Below are 25,469 nucleotides of genomic sequence, written 5' to 3' on the forward strand. Positions count from 1 at the left end.
TCCAGTCCACACTGCTCAGCACCTCCCCAGTTATCTCTAAAGTGCCAATCTGATCATGCCACTCCCCAACGGAACTCCTCCACCAACTAGCCAGCTCACCCAGAAGTACAGCTTGTGTGAAGTGGCTGGAGGAAGAGGGCCCACCTCCCCTCCAACCCCCTACACCTCCTCCTCCACCACCACAACCACATCCCCTGTACTCCAGCCAAATCCAGCCCTTCTGCATAACCATCCTCTCTCTTTATCCATGCACACACTACCAGTACCACGAAAGCCCATTTATCTTTTCATACTTTGCTCAAGTATTACTTTGCTTGAAAAGATCTCCCTGACACCCCATCTCTTCTTTCTGGGCCTCCAGGAGAGGTAGTAGCTCCTTCCCCTATTCTCCCTCTCTCTCTTTTTTTTTTAAGATTTTATTTATTTATTCATGAGAGACACAGAGAGAGAAAGAGGCAGAGATACAGGCAGAGAGAGAAGCAGGCTCCATGCAGGGAACCCGATGTGGGACTGCATCCCAGGTCTTCAGGATCACGCCCTGGGCCAAAGGCAGGCACTCAACCACTGAGCCACTCAGGCGTTCCTCCTTCCCCTATTCTCTTTGATGCTTTGGACGTACATCTGCTAGTTCTTTTCCCCTGCATCATAATGGCTTTTATACATACCCACTTTTCTCCCACGCGTACATAATCTGAAGCACTAAATGAGAGGCCTGTATGTGACAGCTGATTCAAGGCATGATGCAGGGGAGGAGGTGTTAACTCCATTCCAGTTAACTACACCAGACTCGTCTTACCCCAAATAAATACCCTGCCAGGTAACAAATATGCATGTATCATGCTAATAGAGAACCCAGACATGCCACCTAGCTGACTCCTTTACAAAGGGACTGCCACTCCTGAGTTCATTTATCTAGAAATTTCCAGAGCTGCCACTGCAGATCCATAAAAGGCATTCAATAAAGCTTCAGTTAGTGAATGAATGAGCCAATTAATAAACAAATGAAACAGTGAATCTGTGGCCAGACCACAAGCAGACCCCAAACAGAATGGGTCTTCCTTCATAATTTCAATTGGATTAGGACAAAACATTATATTCATGGATCAAGTTCACAAATATTTATTGAGGGCCTACTACAGTTTAACAATGGTTTTCAAGGAGTTATAAATATGAATATGATGGCAAGGTCCAAAATCATGGCACTTCTTCCTTTCTAAAGGCTAATATTTGAGGTGATGCCAAACAAACAGCTGTCCAGACATGGCAAAACTCAATTCTACTTCCCTGATTTTGAAATTTTCCATAATAAAAAGTTAAAGAAATGATCCTGGAAACTGCACTGCTATTTACAGGCACTCCTTCTGTTCTAATAACCAGAAGGGCAGCAATAATAACTATGAATGTTAATCAAGTGATGATTATATGCCAGGCACTTTTCTACCCATTTTTTGTGTTACTTAATCCTCACAACAGCCATATGGAGCATGTCCTGTTGGTATTCTAATTTTACAGATGAGGAATCTAAAGCAATGAGTGCTTAAGTAGTCTATCCTAGGAAAAATCAGAGGTGGGATGTGAACCCAGGCAATCTGGCCTGCATGCTTAATAACCACTATACTCCTAAAAACATACATTTAAGGCCTTCTGGGAATGCGATCCTTGGTGATGATCTGGCTGCAATTAAACATTTCCTAGAAAATACTACTATGCTGAGTGTTTTAGAAAGTATATGTCAAGCATATGTAGAACAGTAAGCAACATCTAACATGTCAAAGAGTAATCTCCTAATACTGTTTCTGGTTCCCTTTTCCTACCAATACCCCTGTCCTTACTTCTCCTAGTTAAGAAAATTTAACAGAGACACTTTGGGGAAAGATGACACAGAAAACAAAGTCTAAAAATCCCAAACCATTCACCCAGGCAACCAGTGGGCATCTTAATACCATTCACTTATTAAAAACCATGGATTTTCCAACCGCTTAAGAGATGTCACGTAATCTTACCTTTTAACCAAAATGAGGGACATCCAACACTATAGGTCTCGGGTAACCACAACGAGGTTTTGACCAAATTGTGTTTCTTTAGTCAAAGAAGGTATCTTTAGCTCCTGAAGATCCCCAGAACTTATTTCTAGTCTTCAAAGGATTAGAGACCTAAATCTCTCATTTTTAAGGAACTAAGATAATCACTTTAGATGTTTACATGTTTTAATTTTACTTAAGTATACAGCTTGATGAATTTTTACTAAATGGATAAAAAGATTGCCTATGTACAAAAATAGTAAAATTTCTCTTACTGCAATTTGGCTGATTAAAAAAATGATTAGTAGCTCATTTATATACGACTTTAAATCTCACTTTCTGTTACAAGTAAAAGCTACAATGTTGATATTATAAAGGCATTAATTTAGGTGACAAATGAGATCCAGATGATTAGAGTTGAAAAGAGACTGTCACAAACAAAATGTCAGGTTGTGAGATACAGTAGCAAATGTAGAAAGAAAACAGAATCATTGCAAGCGAGAGATATCAGAAGTCACAAATGGCAATCAATTAAGAGAGAAAGACCATGGGAAAGGAGCTTCTTGGAGAATTTCTTTGTAGGGAATCCAGGAAACAACCAGTATAAAGAGTCTGGGCATGGAATGAGCTGGTGCCAAAATGTCCAGATTATTCTACATAAAGGAATGTCAGGTTAGGTCCTGGGGATTCTCCTGAATAGCTGTAATTTACCCACTCATGTGTAACACCTGCCATCCTTTTCCCTAAGTGTTTGGCCGGAGTGACCATCTGAGTGACTCATTAAAAGGGAAGGAGTTTATGAAAAGGGCCAGGCTGGGGTTACAGGGATGCAGCCTGATGAGGAAAATTTCCTCATGGGTCCACAGGTGGAGGCAAGGAGGTATCAAGCCATATTTGTGAGAACAAGGTCCTGTCTGGGTTGCCTTCTTGCTTATAATCTTCCAACCCAATATCTATGCTGATGTCTCCCAAACCTAAATCTACAGTTCTCCCTCAATCACCAGACTTATTTACCCAACAGCCTGCTGGATGCCTCCCCTTGATGGTCCCACAATTACCTAAAAATCCCAGCTGGGAAAAAAAAAAACAGCTGATCTAAGACTGAATCCATGACTTCTCTCCTCCTCAAATATCTTTCTTCTTCACTGGTCTCTAACCAAGGAAATGATACTACCACCCAACTGCTTAAGCCAGTGGCCCAAGTCATTATCTTCAAGTCCTCCCTCTCCTTTATCTTTCACATACTATCAAATTTCTTCATTCTCCCTTCAAAATATTTCCCTAAACCATCCATGACAACACTTCAAAGCTGTTTGTTAGAAAAACTATTTATCTTCTGATATTTCCTGCCATGTAAAAGGGAGCCCAAACAGACACTTTGTGGACACAAACGGACACTCCTGGAACTCTCTGCCCCTTTACTCACCTTCCCTGGGAGAATGAAATGACTTCTCTGACAGGTAAATTTCAGAAAAATAAACTAGGCGTGTTCAACTCAACTCTTTCTTCCTCTTTGAAGTTGTCCTCTACTGTTCTCCAAGGCACAGGCCCTTCTATCTCACATGGGTCTGCTTTAGTTCAATATTGCTGAGACTGGGTGGGTGGGTCTGTCTAATTCTGGGGATCAGCTAGCAGGCCCATTTGGCTCTCACACTCATCTATATCCTTCAACTTTGCCTTCATCGATAACAACATTGCTATATAACATAGATAGGGAAAGGTGCACAAATCTTAAGTGTACAGCTTTGAGGAATTTTCACAAAACGAAATAAGATCTACATAAATAGAGAAACATAACATGTTCATGGATTGGAAAGGTATCAATTCTCTACAAAAGTATCTATAGAGTCAATGCAATTTCAGTGAAAATCCCAAGAGGGTTTTTTTGTTTGGTTGGTTTTTGGTGGTGGTGGTGGGGATGATATAAAATTTATATGAACATACAAGGGATCAAGAATAGCCCAGGAGGGACGCCTGGGTGGCTCAGCAGTTAAGCGCCTGCCTTCAACTCAGGGCGTGATCCTGGAGTCCCGGGATCGAGTCCCACATCGGGCTCCCTGCATGGAGCCTGCTTCTCCCTCTGCCTGTGTCTCTGCCTCTCTCTCTCTCTCTCTCTCTCTCTCTGTGTGTGTCTCTCATGAATAAATAAAATCTTTTAAAAAATAGCCCAAGAAATCTTGAAGAGGAACAAAGAGTGAGAACTTCAATTGCTAGATATCAAGACTGACTATAAAGCTACAGTAGGGAACCCTGGGTGGCACAGCAGTTTAGCGCCTGCCTTTGGCCCAGGGCGCGATCCTGGAGACCCGGGATCGAATCCCATGTCAGGCTCCCGGTGCATGGAGCCTGCTTCTCCCTCTGCCTGTGTCTCTGCCTCTCTCTCTCTCTCTCTCTGTGACTATCATAAATAAATAAAAAATTAAAAAAAAAAGCTACAGTAAATGAGGTAGCATAGAGTAAGTGCAAGAGGGAATCCCTGGGTGGCTCAGCGGTTTAGCGCCTGCCTTTGACCCAGGGTGTGATCCTGGAGTCCCGGGATCGAATCCTACATCGGGCTCCCTGCATGGAGCCTGCTTCTCCCTCTGCCTGGTCTCTGCCTCTCTCTCTCTGTGTGTCTCTCATGAATAAATAAGTAAAATCTTTTTTATAAAAAAAAGAATAAGTGCAAGGAAAAATACAGACCAACAGAATAGAGAGTCCAGAAACAGACTAACACATACACAGCCACTTAAATTATGACAAAGGTGATAATGGCTATGCAATGCAGAAAGGATGACCTTTTCAATAAACAGTGCTGGGTGAAATGGATATCCATACTGAAAAAAGGAGCAAAAATATTATTTTGATTCTCCATCCACTGATTCACCTTATTCATTAACTGGTTTAGAACCCAGGTTTCAGGGGCTGGAGGAGAGCTTATTAGGAGAGCCAACATAAGTTTCTGTTAACCTCCCTCCTCAATTTCAGTCACCCTGTCTTCTGTAATCCATTCCTCCCATTGTAAATTGGAATACTTTCTCTAAACCACCTACCTGATCTTATCACTCTCTTGCTGAAAACAGCTGCCCATTGATAGCTCCTCACTGTCTTTAAGATCAAGTTCAGACTTCCTAACAAGTCACCAGGCCCTTCCTGATCTGGGCTCTGCTCCTTCTCTGCTCTCATCTTTCCCAACTTCCTGCTGAAGCCTCGACACATACTCTGTGCTATTTTAATTTCCCTTCAAGGCATTAATACATATTGTTCTTCTCACCTTGATAACTCTATACTCCTTGGCTTGATGAATGTCTATTGGACGCCATGGTTCTCAACCTAAACATCACTTCCTGTAGGCCTAAAAACATTACTTCCTACAGTAAGTCTAAACATTACTTCCTGTAGGAAGAAGGTACACTCGTACATGAACACTCATTCTCCAGACTGCCTCACAACTCATCACTTCCTGCCATGCCCAAGAACACAGCTCGGCACTGTGTTCTCAACCTGATCTCAACCTATGGCATTCTCTGCACTGTATTATTATTGCTTGTTTACTTTTCAGCAGCTCCCGGAGGGCAGTGACCTGGTCTTGTTTACCACTATGTCCCCAGTGCTGAAAATATAGTGAGTACTCAATAAATACTAGTTGAAATGAGTTACATTTATAATTTCAAAGTATTTTCTGTTATATAACATTTTTTAAGTCCTAAGAGGATAGGTATATAGAGTATTCCCATTTTACATATGGCTTAGTTGAGATTAAGTGATTTTGTCAGGGTCAATCAGCTATAACAATGGTACCATGCCCTTCTAATCTTATGAAATTTAACTTGGTTCATTTGTAGACACACTATATTTTCCATTATTTTAATATAACACATATTACTTCTAGGCTTAATTTGAATGGTATATTTTTTCCCAAGGTTCTTCTTTTTTTCTTTAACCTTTTAGCAAGGGAAATTTACCATATATATATATATGTATATGTATATATACGTATATATATATATATGGAGTACTCATCCCCCATGTATGCACCATCCAGTTTCAACTATTATACACTCATGACCAATCTTATTTCCTTTATGCCCTACTCACTCTTCCATCTTCTGAATTACGAAGCAAAATCCCAGACAACAAATGAGTTCATCTGTAAACATTTCAGTTAAACAATGCGCTAAACAAATCATCCACAGTGATAAAAGGACTCATAAACAGGGTCCTTCCTTCTAGTTCAGTAAACTAAGAAGCAAGACTACTCACTATTTCCCTATTGTTGGGGGTGGGGGGCTGTTATGTAGTACCTGTCCTGGTATAATTATCAGCGTTCACTCACTCTGGTTAGGGTGATATGGATTAGAGCAGCAGAAAACAAGCACAGCATTTTCTAGCAATGGAGAAAAGTGAATCTCAAAACTTCTCAACTTGAATGGAAAATATAATATGCTTGCAGTTGTTAAAAATTACCAGATTCTTTTTTTTCTTTATCCAAGTTATCAAACCAGTCATCTCAGAAGGCCAACTACCCAGCATAAGTGGAAGACCTGCTTGGGTCTTATCTACCAAATGCTGTCACATAGGATCCAATTCGTGTTTCTGCAAAATCAAAACGGCACACTCAATTCTTGAAGGAAACTTCATTCCGCAAACATAAATCCTGGACACAAATCCATCTCAAAAGTGACGAGAACCAGGTTGTACACTAGTAAAACATTATCGCACTTATCAGCTCTCATGACTGGTTGTGTAGTAATATAATGGATCCATAAATCTATGCAACTATCCATAGCACCAACAACAGAGGGTGGAGATAGTTTTGAGTCCTCTTATACGCTATAAAAAATCTGTCCACAGCTAGTAAAGCAAGCTGGGAAGTTTACGTTTTCCCCAGAGACTTCACAATGAGAAGCAGGTTAAGACTGCCGGCAGCACATGGTTTCCTTCTGCAAACAAATCATGAATCAAGATGCACACACACGCATACACACATATATATTACTCTGATGATGTTAACATGTCATATCACTAAGACTAATACAATAAATCTCTGCTTCACAATAACGCAGTGAACCATACAACCACTATATTTTCCAACTATGTAACTGTTATATTATCCCACCCAGTTCCCTCATGTTATAGAAGTCTGCGATCTCTAGAATGCTATATTAACACAGTTTAAATAGTATTCATACATCTTGTACTTACTGAGCACCTAACCTACTATGTGCCAGTGTTCTAAGCACATAGCATATATAAGTGAGTAAAATAAATAATAAACACAATAAAGAAATAAATATTATGTTAGAAAAAGTTGCATGCTATGGAAAACAAAACATGCAGCACAAGTGGGCAGGGTAGGCCAGGAGGGTAGGTTTTAGAATGAGTGGGCCAGGGCAGGGCTCACTGAAAAGGTGAAGTCTGAGCAGAGTAATGGGGGGAGAGGCAAGCAGCGAAGTGGGTCGGGAGAAGCAGCGTGTGTAGCCAGAGGAAACTACTGTGAAACAGGTCTCCAAGTGGGAGGGTGCTTGGCATGTTGAATGAAAAGTAAGGGGCCAGGAGGGAGTAAGCAAGGGGAGAAGTCTGAGAGGTAATGGACGCCAGTCACTGCAGCCTGTGGCCCTGGGGGAGGCCTTTCACTTTGGTTCTCTGGGGATGTGAGCAGGGGAGTGGCGTGATCTGACTTAGGGTTTCAAGAGATTGCCCTGGCTTCCCTGTTGAGACTAGACTGCAGGGGAAGGGGAGAAGCAGGAAGCCCTATAAGGAGATTACTAAGTGATGACGAGAGAGCAGGGGAACTGTGAAGGTGATGAGCTTTGGTGGGTTACTGACATTCACAGAGGCAAAGCTGATGGAGTCACCTGATGCATCAGACACAGGCTGTGAGAAAAGAAGTCAGGGACAGACCCAAGACTTTAATCCTGATCTGGATGAGGGGGAGAGCCGCGGCCTTCATTGAGACGGGGAAGGGTATGGGCAGAGCAGTTTTAGGTGATGAAGACGATGAGTTCAGGGTTGGAAAAGCTAGTAAGAATTTAAGATCTTCAAGTGGAGATGTGCAAGTTGGCAGTCAGGGATATGGCCCCGGGGTTCAGAGAAGTGTGCTGAGGCATAAACTCGGGAGTATTACATGTGACGCCAAAACGGCTACTGATAATAGCCCAATTTACTATTGTGGTTAAAACAAATATTCATAGCAACAAAAGTCAAACACACAGACACACACACACACACACACACACACACACACACACTGTCCTACACAGAAAAGAATAAGACCAAGAATCATAAAACAAACCAAAAAAATTAACTGTTTGCTAACTGAGTCAATGGTCACGTTCATTTCAACCAGTTGAGTAAAATGAAGAAAAACTATACCCATTGTTTCCTCCCAAAATGGGGACTTGCTCGTTTGTAAATATTTATAGGAATCTGAAGGTGATCATGTGAAGGAGAAATGAGTTGGCAAGCTGGGATACCAGCTAGACAGTTCTTAGATCTTGAGAAATATCATATATTACTTACTGAAAGAAATAAAGCTGGCTCAGATAAGCTGCAGCGAAAGAAGAATGTAAATGGAACAGTGCTTCATGTCTAAGTCTCTGCCCTTTCTGTCTTTTTCATCTCTAAGAGTATTAAGTGTCCCAAAGTTTCCTTTCCAGATTCTGTTTCTAATGTATGATGACACCAGGCAAGGTTGCTGGGGGCTGGGGGAAAGAGGCGGGTGGAAGTTGTACAGCAGTGGATGATGATGCAACTTTGAAAAACTCATCTCACCCAAAAAATGAAAAACATTTAAAAGCCACTGATAAACCTGCATTAGAGATGCTGCCAATGCCCCATCCCCCGAGCCTACTGGCACAAACATCAAAGCAAAAGTTTCAGCGCTAAATCGAATTATCAAACATTCCTTAAGCACAGCATGAGTGTAGCTTATTACAATTTGGAAAATTCCACAGTATTTATCAAATCCTAAGCAAAGCCGTGGTGCTCAGAAGTGTACCACACTAGACGTCACTGACAGCCACAAGCTCGATGGCTCTGGGTGTGTTGCTGTGGCAACCGCGTACTTAGCAGCAACACATTGTCTGCCTCTTGCAACCCAGAATCAGAGAGGTAGAAGAAAACAACCAGCTTCCTGATGGGAAAAACCCAGGGAGTCACAGCATGGCCCATCTCCATCATATATACACGTGGGAGACTTCCTTTCAGCAGTCTGAAATCACTCCCACCTAACTGCCAGTGAAAAAAATACATAACCCCTTTTGTCTATTGTAGGACCAATCGACGCACCCAGGCACAAAGCACTAGAGAAATGGACAAGGAGAAGTGATGGATCAGTCTGTGCTCAAAGGTGTCAAGGTCATGTGTTTAGCTGGGTCCAGGCATGAGGGGCTTTTTGGGGTGGGAGGGGGGATGGTCCAGGTCCATTTGAAAAGCCATACTGAGATGCGTTCCATAGAGAGATCCGTAAGAAAAGAAGATGTAAACTGGAGCATGAGCCTTTCCAGAAACAGAGGGAGAGCCCCAAAGGGGAGAGGGCAAACAGCTAGCATGTGAGGATACCGACACCCCAGAAGAGGCACAAGAAGTCTCAGATGCCCTACGATGATGGACTTTTGGGTACTCCACATGGTGTTGAAATAAAACAGAAACTGTCGAACATACCTTCTCCACTGGTAGAAAGTCATTCTCTACTTCAATCGACCTTGGTCTTAGTTTTATTGGTTTGTCTTTGAATATATCTCCGAAGCCCACTCCCTTAACTTTCTTCGGCTGGATTGCTGCAGTTGCGACTGTCCCGTTGGCACCTTCGGATTTGGTACTGCTCGAGTCACCCCCATCACTCTCGGAGCCTGTGGTTTCCCTTAAACCTGTCAAGAGTGGGGACGGGGAGAGAAAGAGCTCAGAAATCAGCCACAGCCATGAAGCACCTCACAGCCAGCCAGGAACCACCTCTACAAGTGTTACTGGGCACAGGACTTTTCATTTCATGTGTCGAATATGTTGCGTTCAGGTGGCTCTGAGTTTTGTTCAATCTCCCCACCCCCAGCCTTTGATTTTCAGAAGTGAATTGAAATTCTTCCCCAAAAAAATCTAATTTCAAAGCAGATCTCTTATGTGACATCTCACCTCTCTTCAGCCAGAGCCTGATTCTAATACAAATTTGTTTTGCCACAGTCTGTGTGATGACAACCCTTCCCACTCTGTCCTCACCACCCCACCCTGTCAGGACCACATACTGTACCTCCAATCTCTATGACTCATGGCAATTAGCAATTAGCAATGAAAGTAACATTTCCTAAAGGGAAACTGTAAAGCTAAAAGCCATTTAAACAAATTAGCAATTAAAGAAACCACACAAAATTATGACTGCCAAAGAATTAAATCTCTTTGGATGGCTTCACAAGGAATAAATGCACGCAGACATGTTTCTCTAGGAAAGCATTAAACCAAACTTGACATTGAGACGCCTTCACTGGCAAAGATGACTGTGTCTGTTAAAGAAAGGAAGGAAGCTGCCTTCCCGGAGGCCAGAATTCCCCGAGCCCACTGTTCTTCTTCCCTCCCTCAATGCCATCATTTCCCCAAGGCTGAATCCCTTTCCAAAGAAGAACACTGGGAACATGACATCCTTCCTTTGACCTCTTGTGGTGTGTGTTGGAAGTCACCAAATAGTTGTCAGCAAGACAGCATGAACACTTACCTCCCAGATTCTTTTTTCCCCAGGCTCTGCCCACAATCATGTTCCTAAAAGGAAGAGCCTATTTGTTTCTAGTTAATTTCTAGGTGTACACTCTTACTTTGAAAGTCAGTATATCAGTCATCCCATCAAAGGGCCGGATTCAAATGATATCTTATGGAATACTAGTTTGCCATTCAATCTGCCTCTAAAGCCTCTAGATGTGTAGAATAGCTCCTGAACGTTTACTGTACATCCCCTTATGACAACGATGCTCTCGATGAAAGTACATCAAATTTTGTTCTGTATTAGCCAATTGTACGTTATCTTTCTACAGGGAAGGTGGCCTCCTAGTACGTAAGAATAATACACCAAATAATTGCTCACATAAAATGTTATAAAATGTCGAAGTCATTCAAATAAAGTAGTCTCAGTGCAGGAAGAAACTGTTAAATGAAAACAGATAAAATATAGAAAGGTCATTATAAATTGCTAACAAGTTTCAAAATCAAATCCTTAACATTAAAACAATGGCTGTGTTTGTTGCTGCTGCTGTTTTCAATAAAATGGTATTTATAAGCCAAAAAAGAAGGGGAGAGGAGGAAGATCCCTGGTGTACATTTTAATTAGCTAAAGAACAGCATTTGTGAGCAAGAATGGAGGGCAGAGCAATAAGGAGCAGCCTACAGCAATGGGGTCGGCTGTAATTTATAGGCCTGGATTTGAGTGTGCAAAACATGAAGAACCCCTCTGGATTAGCTATCCATTCGTGTGTTTATTTGTTCATTGTTTTTGGAACTATCCCTGCTGGAGATATAATTTTGGAGTCTAAATATTGTGTCATTTCCCCTTTAACATGTTCTCATTTTGCCGTATGGATTCTTTCTATGTGATAAATGGCTTGTATACTCTTTTCTGGGTTGGAAAGAACCATTTGAGGGTGGAATAAAGAAAGAGTTAGTGGGAAGAAACCATTACCGTCCTGCCCTCCCCATCACCACCACCACCACCACCACCATCACCACCACCACCACCACCAGCAGCAGAAGGCAGCAGGGCAAATGGATTAGGGCAAGGCTGTTTTAGTTCTTCAAAGAGAGGAATTTGAAGGAGTCTTCTATCATTCCTCATTAGTTAGAACCATAATATTTTCAACCACTGCCATTCTGATTTCACTGAGCTTCTAGTTTCAGGGATTTGCTGCCTTCCAGGTTCATCTTAATGACTTTGTATTAATCACTGTGAGAAATGCTCTTCACATTACACAGAGAGAGGGGGCACAGTCATTCAACCACATAAGCATGGACTGGGAAGAAAACACATGGCAGATTTTTCTTCCAGACATTCTGGCAGCCTGCTTCTATCACTTTTAAGAATGTAAATTATATAGCTGAGTATCTGGGTTGGTGAAAGAACTCAAAATCTAATTCCTTCCCTTTGGAGACAATCAAAGGTGACGTTTTCATGTTGGTTTGGTGCTGCATCTTATAGCTACTGGTGCCCATCATACACACCATCCTGAAAATGTCCCCGTGTCATGCTCAGAATGCCAGGTGACACCGACAGGTAGGACAGCACAGAGCGTGGTCTGTGGGCTAGGGCCAGTTCATGAAGGGCTTGTTACTGGTACATAGCAAGCTTTGCACAGGAAGTGTGCATATTTGGAAACACTTATAGCAGTGTGTACTGGTATGACTTCAGATGTGTGGCCCGTGGACTTGTCTGGGTGACCAGGGAACAGACCAGTCCCGATCTGTCAGTTGCCTGTGGTGAGGTGCAGATGGCACACTGCATGCGTAGTAAAGTTGTGTACAGCAAGACCAGGTATCCGTCCGTGGGGGGATAGAAATAAAAATAAACTTCACCACAGACAGTCTGAGAAGCACGGTTCCGGCGTTCACATTTGAACCTTCTCTTTCACCACTTCTCTACATGTAGATATGTATGCGCATATGTGTACATGTACACCAGGGTGGAAGCTTTTCCCTCAAGGTAAAAAAAAAAGAACAGAGCCTCAAATTTTCTGTTATATGGCTGGCCAAATGACATAATAAATTACACTTTTGTGTAATTTACCGTAATATTCCAGCATGGATCAATTCAGGTCTGTGAGCCATTTTTGTTTATTTTAAATTTAAAACTCACGTGTATAGTGCTATTCAGCGGCAGGAACTGTTCTAAGAGCTTCACGAAATTCATTCATTAATCTCATTCGTGTCCTTCCCCTCAACTTTTGGCAGCTTTATTTCACAACACAAAAGGCTATCCGTTGGTCCTGCCAAAAGAAGTCTGTCGTGCAGTGATTGGCTGAATGAGCAAAGCAGAACGCCATTTCTGGCATGGACTTTCATGCCAAATTCTTATTTCTTTGAACAACACAATGAAGAAATGGTTTATTGGTTTCTAATGAGCCACTCGGGAAAAGCAGTAACCACGAGAGGTTGACATTTCCATGGAAAGCCATCTCACACCACCGCAGAGGCCCAGAGATACTGGTACAAATACGTATGCCATGACAAATGCTACTGGTCCCTTCTCTGCACGCATGGCTCATGCACGCATGTTACACACATGGCAGAGGCATAAAGCAAACAAGAAAGCGCCAGGGCTGGTGATGAGAATGCTCCTGTAGCACACACCAAGGAGACAGCACTTATTCAGGCAAATAAGTCCATGTCCTTGGATCAGAAATTCACACACACACTTGGCAGAAGCATGAGCAGCTCAGGAAAGTGCGGCGGCCGTGTCAAAAACCACAAGTACTCGGATGTTAACTTTACAATTGCCTCCTGCCGTTTAGGTCACTCACTGTAATAGCGTCTGTGGCCCTCCGTCTTTCCCGGTGCAGCTCGGTACAGAATTGTCCCTTCAAAGGTAGTCTTTCCTGACAGTGAATGAGAGAAGAGAAGGGGAGAGAAAAACAAGAGAGGGGAAGGGGGGAGCAAATGATGGCAAAAGAAGGAAGAAGGAGAGTCTTTAACTGAACTTGCCTTCAATGAATCCGCTGTAAGAGTTTTATTGGCAAATTAATCAGAGACCATTAGGCAGAATTTAAGAATGTTACAGAATGAGCCCAAAGTCCCCACACAACCACGATAGCAATGAGCATCCGGAAGAGGGGCTTGCCTCTGCCCATGACTGGCATGGAGATTATGCCCCCTTTAAACCTGGAAGCCATTGCCACATTTTAGCTCAAGAAAAGGAAAACCTCAATTAACCAGAGGAAATCCAAGTCACTGGATTCCTTAATGACCCATGTGTAATATAGATTGAGGCCCATTATCTTTTATCTTCTATCCCTAGAGCCCTGTATGACACAAACTGATATCCATGACCCCAAGATTCTAAATAAGGCACAGATTCTCTTTAAGGATTTTACTCTTTGTACCTTTCAACAAGGAAAGGTACTAATAAGCTAGAGGGGGTCTTCACCAATGAGGATTGAAACCAATAGTGGCATCCGTGTGGATATAAGGGGTTTTCTGCTTAGTGCTGCAGACACCAGAAAACCCTATTTTTTGAAACACCTTAATTGAGCTTTTGCCATATCAGTCATGAGACTGTACTCAAGCATGAGGACATAGGACTCATCTACTGTCAAACGTCAAATTATCTCTTTTTTGTTGTTACCAGTAGAGATTATCAAGACTGTAGGACAGGACACACAGCTAAAGCCCATATTTCTCTGGAATTTTAAGTACAGGAAATACATACACACTGTCCTAGTTCGAGTACACACACACACACACACACACACACACACACCATACAGAGAATACCATGGGCAGGTAAAATGGTTTGCTAAATGCATTACTCTAAATTACCCAACAAATAGGTTCTCTTATGGTTTATGAGCTAAATATCAAACTAAAGGCCAGTCATGCAGCTCACTCATAATAGGTCTGAGGGAGGGAAAAGCAGGCTACGTTTACAGAGAGAGGAACTGAGAGGGAGGGAGTAACTTGTGTCACTTCTTAAAATATTCTTTAGGAAAATGGAAAACCCCAACAGGAAACATCAAGTCAGCTTCTGGGCCACGTCACTACTGACACATGAAGAGAACGTCAAATGATCAAATAGACAACTAAAATACCATCGGGTATTTCCCATTTCCATGTCCTACAGGCATGGTGGGACACCCTAATTCTGAAGTCTTCCCTGTTTGATAAATGTGCTCCATCCAATTAAAGTAAAAACTTAGATGTTCAAAATCACTGGCCATATAAGAATCATCCAAAGAAACAATAAAGTGTTTCAAAGGTTCATTTGCAGCTCTTGAGGACTTTGATGACCAAAAAAAAAAAAAAAAAAAAAAAAAAAAAAGCAAGTGACAGCGGGCCTGTTTTATTTGGGGAAATTTTTATTCTGCTTCACTTCAGTCATTAGTGACATTATTCCCAAGGAACGCAGATGCTTTGCAAGCAAGGCCCTCCCAAACTGAACAGCGGGGGTCCTTCTCAGTGTCAGAAAAAGGAAGCGGAAGTAAAGAACTCAGTATTTTGATAAAGTCCCTCCAAGTACAACAGAACCTCCCTGTGTTCTTCCCCAGGACCACGTCTGAGGATCTCTGAGGGAGACCACAGCTCTGATGTCTCTGAACGGCCAAGTGTGTGTGCCAAGCTTCCCCGCAAGATGACGGGAAACAGCCTGGGCTGCGGTGAGCAAGGACACATACTCTATCTAAAACACAAAAGAGACAGGCAATTGGAAAGTTCACGAATATGAGTGCTGCTTATTCCACCGGGAGAAATACTTTACTATCACTATTAAATATTAATACCTGAAGGCAGCAAACGCTGTAAAAGGGAAGAATTTTAGAATTCCAACAGAAAATCATATGCTTATCCTAGCATCTAATTTTGCCTGAAACTGTTTCATCAATTTGCTAATTGCTCTTCACTGCTAATAGAACGGCATATACAAAACAAATACCATCTAATATTAAAAAGAACAAAAAGTACAAAATAAAAAAGAACGATCTGTTTCCTACAACTAATGAAATACAGTATTTCTATATCATGAAAGTGGTTTGCCCCAAGTTTTAAAAAGCCATCTCCATCTTTGTCTTAGCTTGACAAGTCATGAAACTATCAGAATCTAAAATTCCAAAATAAGGAATTAGGAAAACTATAAAGTCAATTCAAACTGAAATCTCCTGGTTATTAATGGTTATAGAAAGAAAATGTAAATTTTGTCCCTCTGAAAATTATGGAAATAATTGAAAATGTTTCTGTAGCTAAATGATGTGGTATTTTTTTTTAAAAAAAAACAGGAATACTTTTTAGTTTTACAACAATTAGTTTAGAATCTGAGAAATTAAAAAAAAAAATTAAAAAATAAAAAAAATAAAAAAAAAAAGAATCTGAGAAATTTAATAATATTAAAAAAATGTTAGAAATAAAAGATACATTTATGTCCAAAATGTGAAGCAGAATTTGTCTGAAAAGGAAATTGGACAACAATAATATCTGGATTTGCCTCTCAGTCCAAATAAATTTTAAGAATTTAGGATATTCTCTGATTATAATTTAATATAATGTCAGTATAATTTATAATTAGGTTGTTTGTTTTTTGAGAGAGAACGTGAGCATGCACACATGCTCGCCTGTGAGAAGGAGGAGGGAGAGGGAGTAGAAGAGGGAGAGGGAGAGGGAGAGAGAGAATCTCAAGTAGATTCCCTGCTAAGTGCAGAGCTCAATACAGGGCTCGATGCAAGGCTGAATCCCAGGACCCAAAGATCACAACCTAGGCTGAAACCAAGAGTCAGCTGCTTAACCAACTGGGCCACCCAGGTGTCCCTATAATTAGTTCTATTTCACAGTCAATATTAGCATGTGCAAAATGGAAACTGAAAAGGTAATTAATTAATCATGATCTCCAATAATAAGAAGAAATAATCTAAACTCTACTCAAATTGGAAATTTGTCAGATGCCCTGTGAAAGAGTAAACTGCGGGCCAGAATAAAGGCAATACCAAAGTGTGTGTGGAAAGCCTGCACGTAATTATGGCCTTGTCACTGGTAAGCCATGCCACACCAAGGACTTTGTTTCACTGAACTTTAGGGTTCTTATCTGATACCAGGCTGGAAGATCTCTAAATTCCTTTCCATTCCTAACATAAGATTCTGCCCACAGTACTATCACAACCACTTGGATGTTTTCTTTTTTAAAAATCTAACTTACTCAAAATTTTTTCACCATTGGTCTGAAAAATGGGAACCCATTTCATGGGTTCATGAATGGTGGGTGGGAATCATAGGTGGCTGCTAATATTCAAAAAGAAAGATAGCTAGACATTGTGAGCCTCCATGTTGATGATACATCACCATCTATGATGTTTTGGGAAATATATATATTTATTCAGATCAAACCTCAATTTAGTTAAGCCCCTAGATGCAATGATCAATTTTTAGGGACACAGAGTTAATGGCATAGCAGAAACGAAATCAGCAAAGACAGATGGTGGGAAATTCATAGACAAAGGACCTTAGTTTGTTCAGCAAAAATTATAAGAGAAAAAGGAGACATGGAGGAGGAATCTATAGATTTAGAAGGACTTGAAACACATCTGATTATAATCAGATATAAATTACAATGCATGTACCTCCACCTTCAAGCTAACAAATTGTATTAAAAATAGAAGACTATGGGGTGTCTGCCTGGTTCAGTCAGTAGAGCATCTGACTCTTAATCTCAGGGTCATGAGTTCAAGCCCCATGTTGGGTATAGAAACCTCTGAAAAAGTACCTCTAATGTTTCACAAATTCTATAAAATACAATAGCGTTTTCAAATTTAAATATGGAGCAAAACATTTCTGCTGCTACATAGCTATGAACTTTCTTATCTAAGGTAAAAGGTTTAAGTCAACACATCAACCAGTACAATTGCTGTAACTCTTTCCTTGACAGATCAGATTACCCTAAACAAAGATCTACAGTTCAGATATTTTCATAAACAACCACCATATATAAAAAATACAACACGGTAAAAGAAAAGCAAGTTCAAGCACCTGTCTTTCAAAGATAAAAATGCCTCCTCAGAGTAAAAAGGGATTCAGTAAGTGCTTATTGAGCACCCGCTATGTGTCAAGATGTCCGGGTACACTTCCTCAAAAATATAAGTCAAGGTTTCTTGTATTACATTCACCCATTACTTTCTGGAAATAGAAATGTGAAGAGTACAAATACCAAATAATTATGTGCACATGTAGGTGTGTGTGTGTGTCTGTGCATGCACTTGTGTGAACAAAGAGATACACAAGGATACACTGTACACTAAGTTTTCTTCATATGTACCAGGACATAGATTTTATCTGCTTAAAAAACCTCACCCTGATGTCTGGTAGCATTTAAATTCAGAGGATTTTTATATGAAGGCACAAGGCTCTCTAAAAATTGCCAAAATGGCATAAACATTAGGAATGTTAAGTGGGCAGGTCTAACAAAGATCTTGATTAAGTACAGTTTAGCTTGTACTGGAGTAAAAACCTAGATGTCTTTTGTGCACGAACTACCTCTGTCTTTCTTAGTTTTATGATAAAAGTAAATAGGCATTTCTTTACTACAGTTATACAAGATGTTATCCCCAGGGAAAATTGGATGAGAGGTACATGGGATCTCTCTATACAGTTCTAGTTGGTTTTTTTTTTTTTTTTGCAACTTCTTGTGACTATAATTATTTCTAAAAAGAAAAAATTTAAAGTAAAGCACATTGAAACTACTGATGCCATTCTCTGCGAATAGGGAATAAGCAGAATCATTTTAAAACCAAAGGTTCCGCTTAGACAAGTCCTACTACCACTATACATAAATTCTGTATGTGATTGGGACTACATTTTACACATTTTACCACTGGATAGACATTTTATCTTCAGAGTGTAAACAGCTACTGAAAAGCCTGTCAGAATGCTGAGAGAGGCTATTTCTCTTTTCAGGGGATTACTTCAATTCAGCAAGCCACAGGGACATTATCATCACATCTCTTTTTGTATGAAGTCTTTTGTGACCACCATTGTCCACTGGGATGTGGGACTGGCCTCTCCACCTCTGTATACCATTTTTCCTCAGACACTCATGGAGCACCTGGGGCACCTTCCCAAACTTCCAGTTTGTGTACTCCTTTGTTATGCGAGCTGATGAAGGCAGGAACTCTGTATATCTTCAGGGTCTTGTGCAGTGTCTTAGTAACAACAGGGGCTCAGCAAAGGCTGAATGAATGAGAAGCAGAAGAAAAGGAAGAAGGAAGGAAGGATAGAAGGATGGATATGGGTGGACAGATGGAAAGATGGAGAGATGGGCCCTCTTGTCCTTAACTGTACATACAGGAAGATTGCCATGGCCATGCAGTTCTTTTAGAAACACCCATCCTTGTTAGGAGACCATGCCTCTTCAGGGACTTCAAACCCTCCCCAATAAGGAACAGATTCTGTGGTAACTAAACATGGCTGCTGAAACTTGTGGGCTCTCCTCGTCCTGAAATGGAGGGCTTTTAACTGAATGAGTGTTGGGGAGAAGAGTCTCTCCAAGAGAAACAGTCCTTTCTGAGCATCTGAAGGAAGGCTAAGTGCCCAGAGAGACCATTCTAAGCAGTCTCCTAACCTCCTGCCCCAGGAATCCCAGCACCGTGCACTTTGAACTGAGGGGGTCAGGCAGGTCAAATGTCCATATTACTAAGTTAGAGCAAAAGGAGGCAGTTTATTTCAACAGTTCCCAAAATACAAAAGGCATTACTTCTCTGACCCTCCAGCCATGAAAGCACAGGTAACATGGCAGGATACAAGAAGTCAAGGTTCTCCCAGAGAGGGAGACCTCTCCAGATCTCCTTTTCTGCATCAGTAAAGGAATCTCATAATAGCTTCCACATGCAGAGATAATGCTTCAGTGTGCATGGTACCAATCAGTGTGCATCAGTCTCAGCACACAAACTGGTTATATATCCCAAGAGTCTATCATGATTAATGATGAAAGTGACCATTTATGGACGGCCTTACATGGGTGAGGTGATTTATGTGCATTATTGCTATTAGAACTCATAATACACTTCCCCACAGAAATAATGGTACGATGACCCAATTTGGTCCCCCCTCCCAAGAAAGCCCATTTAATTCTCAACATCCCTGAGATACAGTGTCGTTATCATAGGACCTAATTACCAGGTTCAACACTATTCCCGTGTACAAAAAGAGACACCAGGGCAGCTGGGACTAATGTATGATTCAGGACCTACAGCAACTCCCACTATCATGGGGTCAAGGACACTCACCACCCTCCCAGCTGTACTCACTAGCTGAGCCTTGTTAGCAGAGAATCACCCCACCCCAAGCCAGAGAAGGCAGCAGGAGCTCCAAGATGCTTCACTTGCTCCGAAATCAACCTCCCATTATTTCCTACCATAGACCCTGGGATGGAATGGAGTTTGGGGGTGGGCTGGGGTGGGGTCCCTGGCACTGGCAGTAGAGGCAAAGGGTATACCTGAAGCCTGTGAGCCAACCAGCCAGAGCTGCTGTTTCTATGTATGACAGGCGATATGAGCCCGAGCTGCTGAAAGGCCAAGTGAAGAAGGTCGCCCGAGCACTTTTCTGGAAGTGGCTTTACCTCCACATTGGGAATCTGTCTATCATACTCTTGGTTAGATAAAAGAGACACAACTAACTGGAGAACACCACTCAAGTCAGATTTTTCCAAATGGAAAAGAAAGACGTTTCAGTATGATTTTGACAGGGCTGAGTTTAGAAAAGGAAGCCTGCGCCCCCAGGGAGTGCTGCGCCACGAGGACAGTCGAGCGTCTTCCGACATTCACGCCATGACCTTGGCTCAGGACGGCACAAGAGATACACAGACGCCCACGTGGGAAGTTGGGTTAGCGACTGGGAGAACAAAGCTTCCCGGTCCTGACCTTTTGCTCCGTGAGCTGGAAAGGGCAGCAGAGAAGCTGGAGGGAGGAGAGCTTCAGGCCCTGGAGAAAGAAAGACCTGGAGTTCGTTCTCACCATCGCGGAAAGACACACATGCTCACCCAAGGTGGGGCTGGCCTCTCAGCTGTCTGGTCCTACTAGTAATGAAGCTGGCATGCGGTCGTCCTGAACACAGCACTTCTCACCACCAACGGGGTGTGTGTGTGTGTGTGTGCCATTTTTTTCCTCCAAGTTCCTCAAAGGATGCTGAGAAATGCAGTCTCATTCAGTTCATTTAAAAAATAATTATTAACTGGCAGTGAGAGCAGTGTATGGAAGCACAGTAATGTGAGCCACAGGGGAATACTGAAATGGCCTGGAGGCTGACGGTCACCTATCCAGAGGTGGATAGTGTGTGCCTGTGCACACGTGAAGGGGTGCGGCTCACGCCTTTACAGTGATAACCTACTACACCGCGGGGGTTAAGGCCGCACGACCAGAAGTGTACTCGTGAGCTTCTGTCACCGTCACTAGGCACAGGCTACAGAACAGAGGGGGAGGCTGGAGCAGCCCCTGCCGGTGTCCCCACCCCCTCCCTGCATGGGGGACTTCCTTACTTGACTTGGAGAGTTGTTCATCCTGCGAAATACCCAGGTCATCCGACTCCCCCGACAGCTCCTTGATGAAGTTGGAAGGAAACATTCCGGTCTTTCCATTGAGAACGCCTTCCCACCATCCTTCCTCTACCTGCACAGATGCAAACAAGAAGAGAGATGCAGTGCTCAGGTTAGACACTGGAGTTCCCGGTTTTCTCTCCCATCTGTATGGTGCACAGTACAGAGCCCACACAGGGAGAGCAGAAGGACCCAAAGCTTACAAGCTAACAGGGAATGCAATCGCAGACCTTAGAGCCTTGAGACTCAGACTCAGGAAAGGGGGCTGGACCTGGGGGCCAAAAACACAAGTGGAAAGGAATTAACAATGTATTTTCACTAACTTCAGACTGAAATTTGGCATTTACTTTGGTTATCAAATGTAGGTGAAACAGTAATAGTAGAAGGACCTGTGACTCGTCACCAAACCAATCGTGGACATTTTTGTATCATGTCACAGAAGCTGTGGGTATCTCCAGATATCGCTTGCACCCATCACTACCATCAAGCGGTAGTAGTTACCACACCTGCTGGGGACCTTATTATTTAGTGTATTCATACAGAATTATTTATTAATTATAATAAGAAATTAAACATAGATTATCATATCAAAATCTGCTTTTAAAATAGCTTGATAGCTATTTCGATGGTTCCCTTTGTAACTGTACATTTATTATTTTTTATAGATTTTATTTATTCATGAGAGACACAGAGAGAGAGAGAGAGAGAGGCAGAGACACAGGCAGAGGAAGAAGCAGGCTCCTAGTAGGGAGCCCGATGATGAACTTGATCCATGAACCCAGGATGGCTCCCCGAGCTGAAGGCAGATGCTCAACCCCTGAGCCACCCAGGTGTCCCTCCTATGTTTTATTTTGTGCATTTAAAGCCATTATTTAACAAGTGACCATGGCTTCCTGGGCTACTAAACTAACTAGATGGCCTTAGGAAGACCCTTAAGAAGCCCTTAAGAAGCCCTGTGCTAAAATCTCAATCGGAAGGTAGAAGGACTCCCTGCAGGGTTCTAGATTGCCCTGAGATGAAGTACAACAGGGCAGAAGGGAGGTAGGGAGGGCAGCCAGACTGCAGTCCTCTGGGCAGGGGAGTGAGAGCTGGGTCTGGGGGAGGCAGTGATAAGGGAGAAGGCAGGTACGGATTTGAAGGCCCTCTGAGCTGGTCTTGAGTCCCCAATTAGCTGGGACGAGCAAGAGGAAGGTAAAAAGTCATCCTAAGATTTTGTGATGGAGCCACTAACAGAACAGCAGAAGTCAGAAGTCAGAACAGCGAACTGGCTCCTTGAAGGAAAATAACAGGACATTCTGAGAACAAGCAAGTATTAAGTTACTCACACGGTGCAAAAAGACGGAAAGAGACTCTGAACCTTTGGGATTTTTTTTTAACATCCACACAAACTGATAAATACAATTTAAGAGCTAAAACAATTAAAACAAAAAAGATAAAGAATATTAAAGTCAAAAGACCAGTTCAAATCCTACTGAAGCTCAGCAGTTATATGACCTCATTCAAATTTCCTACCAAACTGAATCCTGGTTCCTTTCTATACAATAGGGATAATGAATACACTCCATCGGTGTTCGAGACAGATATATTATGATTCTACACTAGGGGCTAGGGACACAGAACTGTCCAGGACATGGCTCACCCCACCCAAGCAGCTGACAATCTACCAAAGTAGAAGGGCTGGTGGTCGAAAGAGAGGAGAGAACATGTGTGACTAAAAACTCACAATGGAGGCACCTGGGTCGTTCAGTGGTTGAGTATCTGCCTTTGGCTCAGGTCGTGATCCCAGGGTCCTGGGATCAAGTCCCACATCAGGCTCCCCACAGGGAGCCTGCTTCTCCCTCTGCCTATGTCTCTGCCTCTCTCTGTGTGTCTCTCATGAATAAATACATAAAAATCTTAAAAAAAAATATTTGCAATGGGAGGTAGAGAGGCAGGGAAATGCCATGACTCAGCACAAACCTAACTTGTTACACAAAGCCAAGCTCCCCCAGATCTGGGATGCTACAGGAAGGCTCAGAGAAAAAAAAAGAAATCAAAATTAAGGTTGGCCTTGAAGAGGAGAATGGGAGATGTATCTAAGTTAGGGAAGGAGGTGTGTGAGACACTCCAGAAAGGGGAAGCCGACAGAACCTGTGGAATGGAGACCACTAGAATGCTGTTTGGAGGCTTCGTGAGGGAACTCAGGGGATACAGGCTTGCAGAGTGGTGATTATATCTGCATGATCACAGAATCTTCGGGAAAGAATCCAGACATCCAGGCACAACTGTCCCAGTGACTATTCAATACCACACTGTGGCATTTAACAGCATCTCAGTTGAAACCATTCCATGTTTCTATGCCAACTCAACTGATATGTGTTATTCTTTCAAGGAGCTTTTTATAGGATTAGGATGGTTGGGAAAATTCACCATGAGCCTGAATAGAAATAGTCACCGGATTTGTGGTGGGGGGATCCTTTGTGCTTGTCCTGAATAAGGAACCATAAAATGACCTTCTTTCTCCCAGAATCACAGGGCAGGAGGGAAAAACCAAGGGCATGGACCACAAATGAGCAGTCCCTAGCATAATCCCCGACAGTGTGGAGCGGCTGGGCCAATTCCACTTGATTCAGTTTGACAGTATCTAAAACATTCCTGTTCCCAAATAAGTGGCTCCAGCCTGAGATCCCTGAAGGAAGTACTCCTGATATGTGGGATTGGTTAGCTGCCTGCTGGGAAAACAGGGGTGTCTTTACCTCACCACACCCCCAGATGCCTATATCAATGTCACAGCACAGTCTGAGAGGAGTGGCCAACAGGGAAACAGCACAGGTCTATCATTAGCCACACTGTAAGTGGAGGGGCAGGCAGTAAAACCACGGCTCATTGCCTGGGAGGTACATTTCCCATTACAGGCACCCTGGCAGTGGCAGGGTGTCTGGCCCCTGTGCCAGTGAGAACTGTTCAGTACTATTTTTTCCTATAGCTGGCTGTTTATTTTTTTTATTTTTTTTTATTTTTTATTTTATTTATTTATGATAGTCACACACACACACACACACACACACACACAGAGAGAGAGAGGCAGAGACACAGGCAGAGGGAGAAGCAGGCTCCATGCACTGGGAGCCCGACGTGGGATTCGATCCCGGGTCTCCAGGATCGCGCCCTGGGCCAAAGGCAGGCGCTAAACCACTGCGCCACCCAGGGATCCCAGCTGGCTGCTTTAGTTGTAAGATTCAGGCTGGGGATATGAGAAAAAAAAAGATCCTTACCCTCCCACTATCCCTCTTCACCAATTTTCTAGAGTTCCACTTCCAGTATTAAGATGAGGGCATTGAAGCCTAGAGCAAATACATTCATTCATTCATTCATTTTTTCATTCATTCAAAGAGTAAAGCATAGTACCTCACACTCTGAATTAAGTATGAAGAGCAGGGAAATCCTTAGGGCAAACCCTCCATGGGGATCTCTGAAGCCCTGACTCCGCCACAGAAGGATCTGCCCCGCTGTGAGGAGCAAAGGGGACCAAAAGACAGGACAACTTTAGCCACTGTTCTTCATTAAGGACCACCAAGCCCAGGTCTGTGTGTCCTCCCTATTTGACCAACATTTATTAAGCACCTGTCCTGCAGTGCTCTAGGACTTGGGAGCAGATTCACTGGTGAACAAAACAGAGAAAGACTGCTTGAGAAGCTCCTGCAACAAAGGAACATACAGAGCCTGCTTAGAAATCAAGCTTGCTTATGTTTGTTTCTATATTTAAAAGAGAGAAAGCAATGTGTCTCTTTGTAATAAACTGTGGATTATGGATGTTAGCAGGGGCTTAGCATTTCTGCTCCAAGGAGAGTAAGAAAGGGGAAGCAATGTCCACCTTCTCCCCCACCAGCACACATTCCTCTACAGCCTGCCGCAGACCAGGCCTCTAGGCTGAGAACAGCCCCCACCCTGCACCCCTGGGCCCAACTCAGCCAGCTTTGGAGCCCAGGGCTCCATCCTGAGAGAGAACCCTACCTTCAGCCCAGAGCTGGGAATAGGTACCTTACACCTGGCAGTGTTTGAGAAAGAACGACACAGTAAAAGCACTTCAACAGTTTGTCGGGGGGAGGAGGCTGCAGTTCCCGTGTCTTCACAATCGCCAGCATCTAAGTGAGTTCATGGCCCAAGAAGCTCATCTCTAGCTATTTAGCCCTGTTGGAAGCTGAGTAAGCAGCAGGGTGAATTTCTACACTTCCATCCACCCA

The 25,469-nt window shown here is 42.7% G+C and overlaps 1 protein-coding gene across 13 annotated transcripts in view; it reads right to left on the reverse strand.

The window, feature by feature from the left end:
• Positions 1 to 25,469, reverse strand: part of SH3KBP1 (SH3 domain containing kinase binding protein 1) — a 339,638-nt gene that overhangs the window by 127,489 nt on the left and 186,680 nt on the right. For 6 of the 13 annotated variants that reach the window (XM_025438119.3, XM_035711695.2, XM_025438092.3 and 3 more), the window contains 4 exons: positions 21,190 to 21,319; positions 20,576 to 20,635; positions 13,490 to 13,564; positions 9,666 to 9,871 (listed from right to left, as the gene is read on the reverse strand). In XM_025438119.3, coding sequence (XP_025293904.2) covers positions 9,666 to 9,871; positions 13,490 to 13,564; positions 20,576 to 20,635; positions 21,190 to 21,319 — 471 coding nt within the window. The remainder of the gene's footprint in view (positions 1 to 9,665; positions 9,872 to 13,489; positions 13,565 to 20,575; positions 20,636 to 21,189; positions 21,320 to 25,469) is intronic. The other 7 variants (XM_035711692.1, XM_035711691.2, XM_049107449.1 and 4 more) reach the window with 3 other exon arrangements.

Source organism: Canis lupus, chromosome X (assembly GCF_003254725.2).
Source record: "Canis lupus dingo isolate Sandy chromosome X, ASM325472v2, whole genome shotgun sequence".
In the NCBI taxonomy this organism is placed as follows: Eukaryota; Metazoa; Chordata; class Mammalia; order Carnivora; family Canidae; genus Canis; species Canis lupus.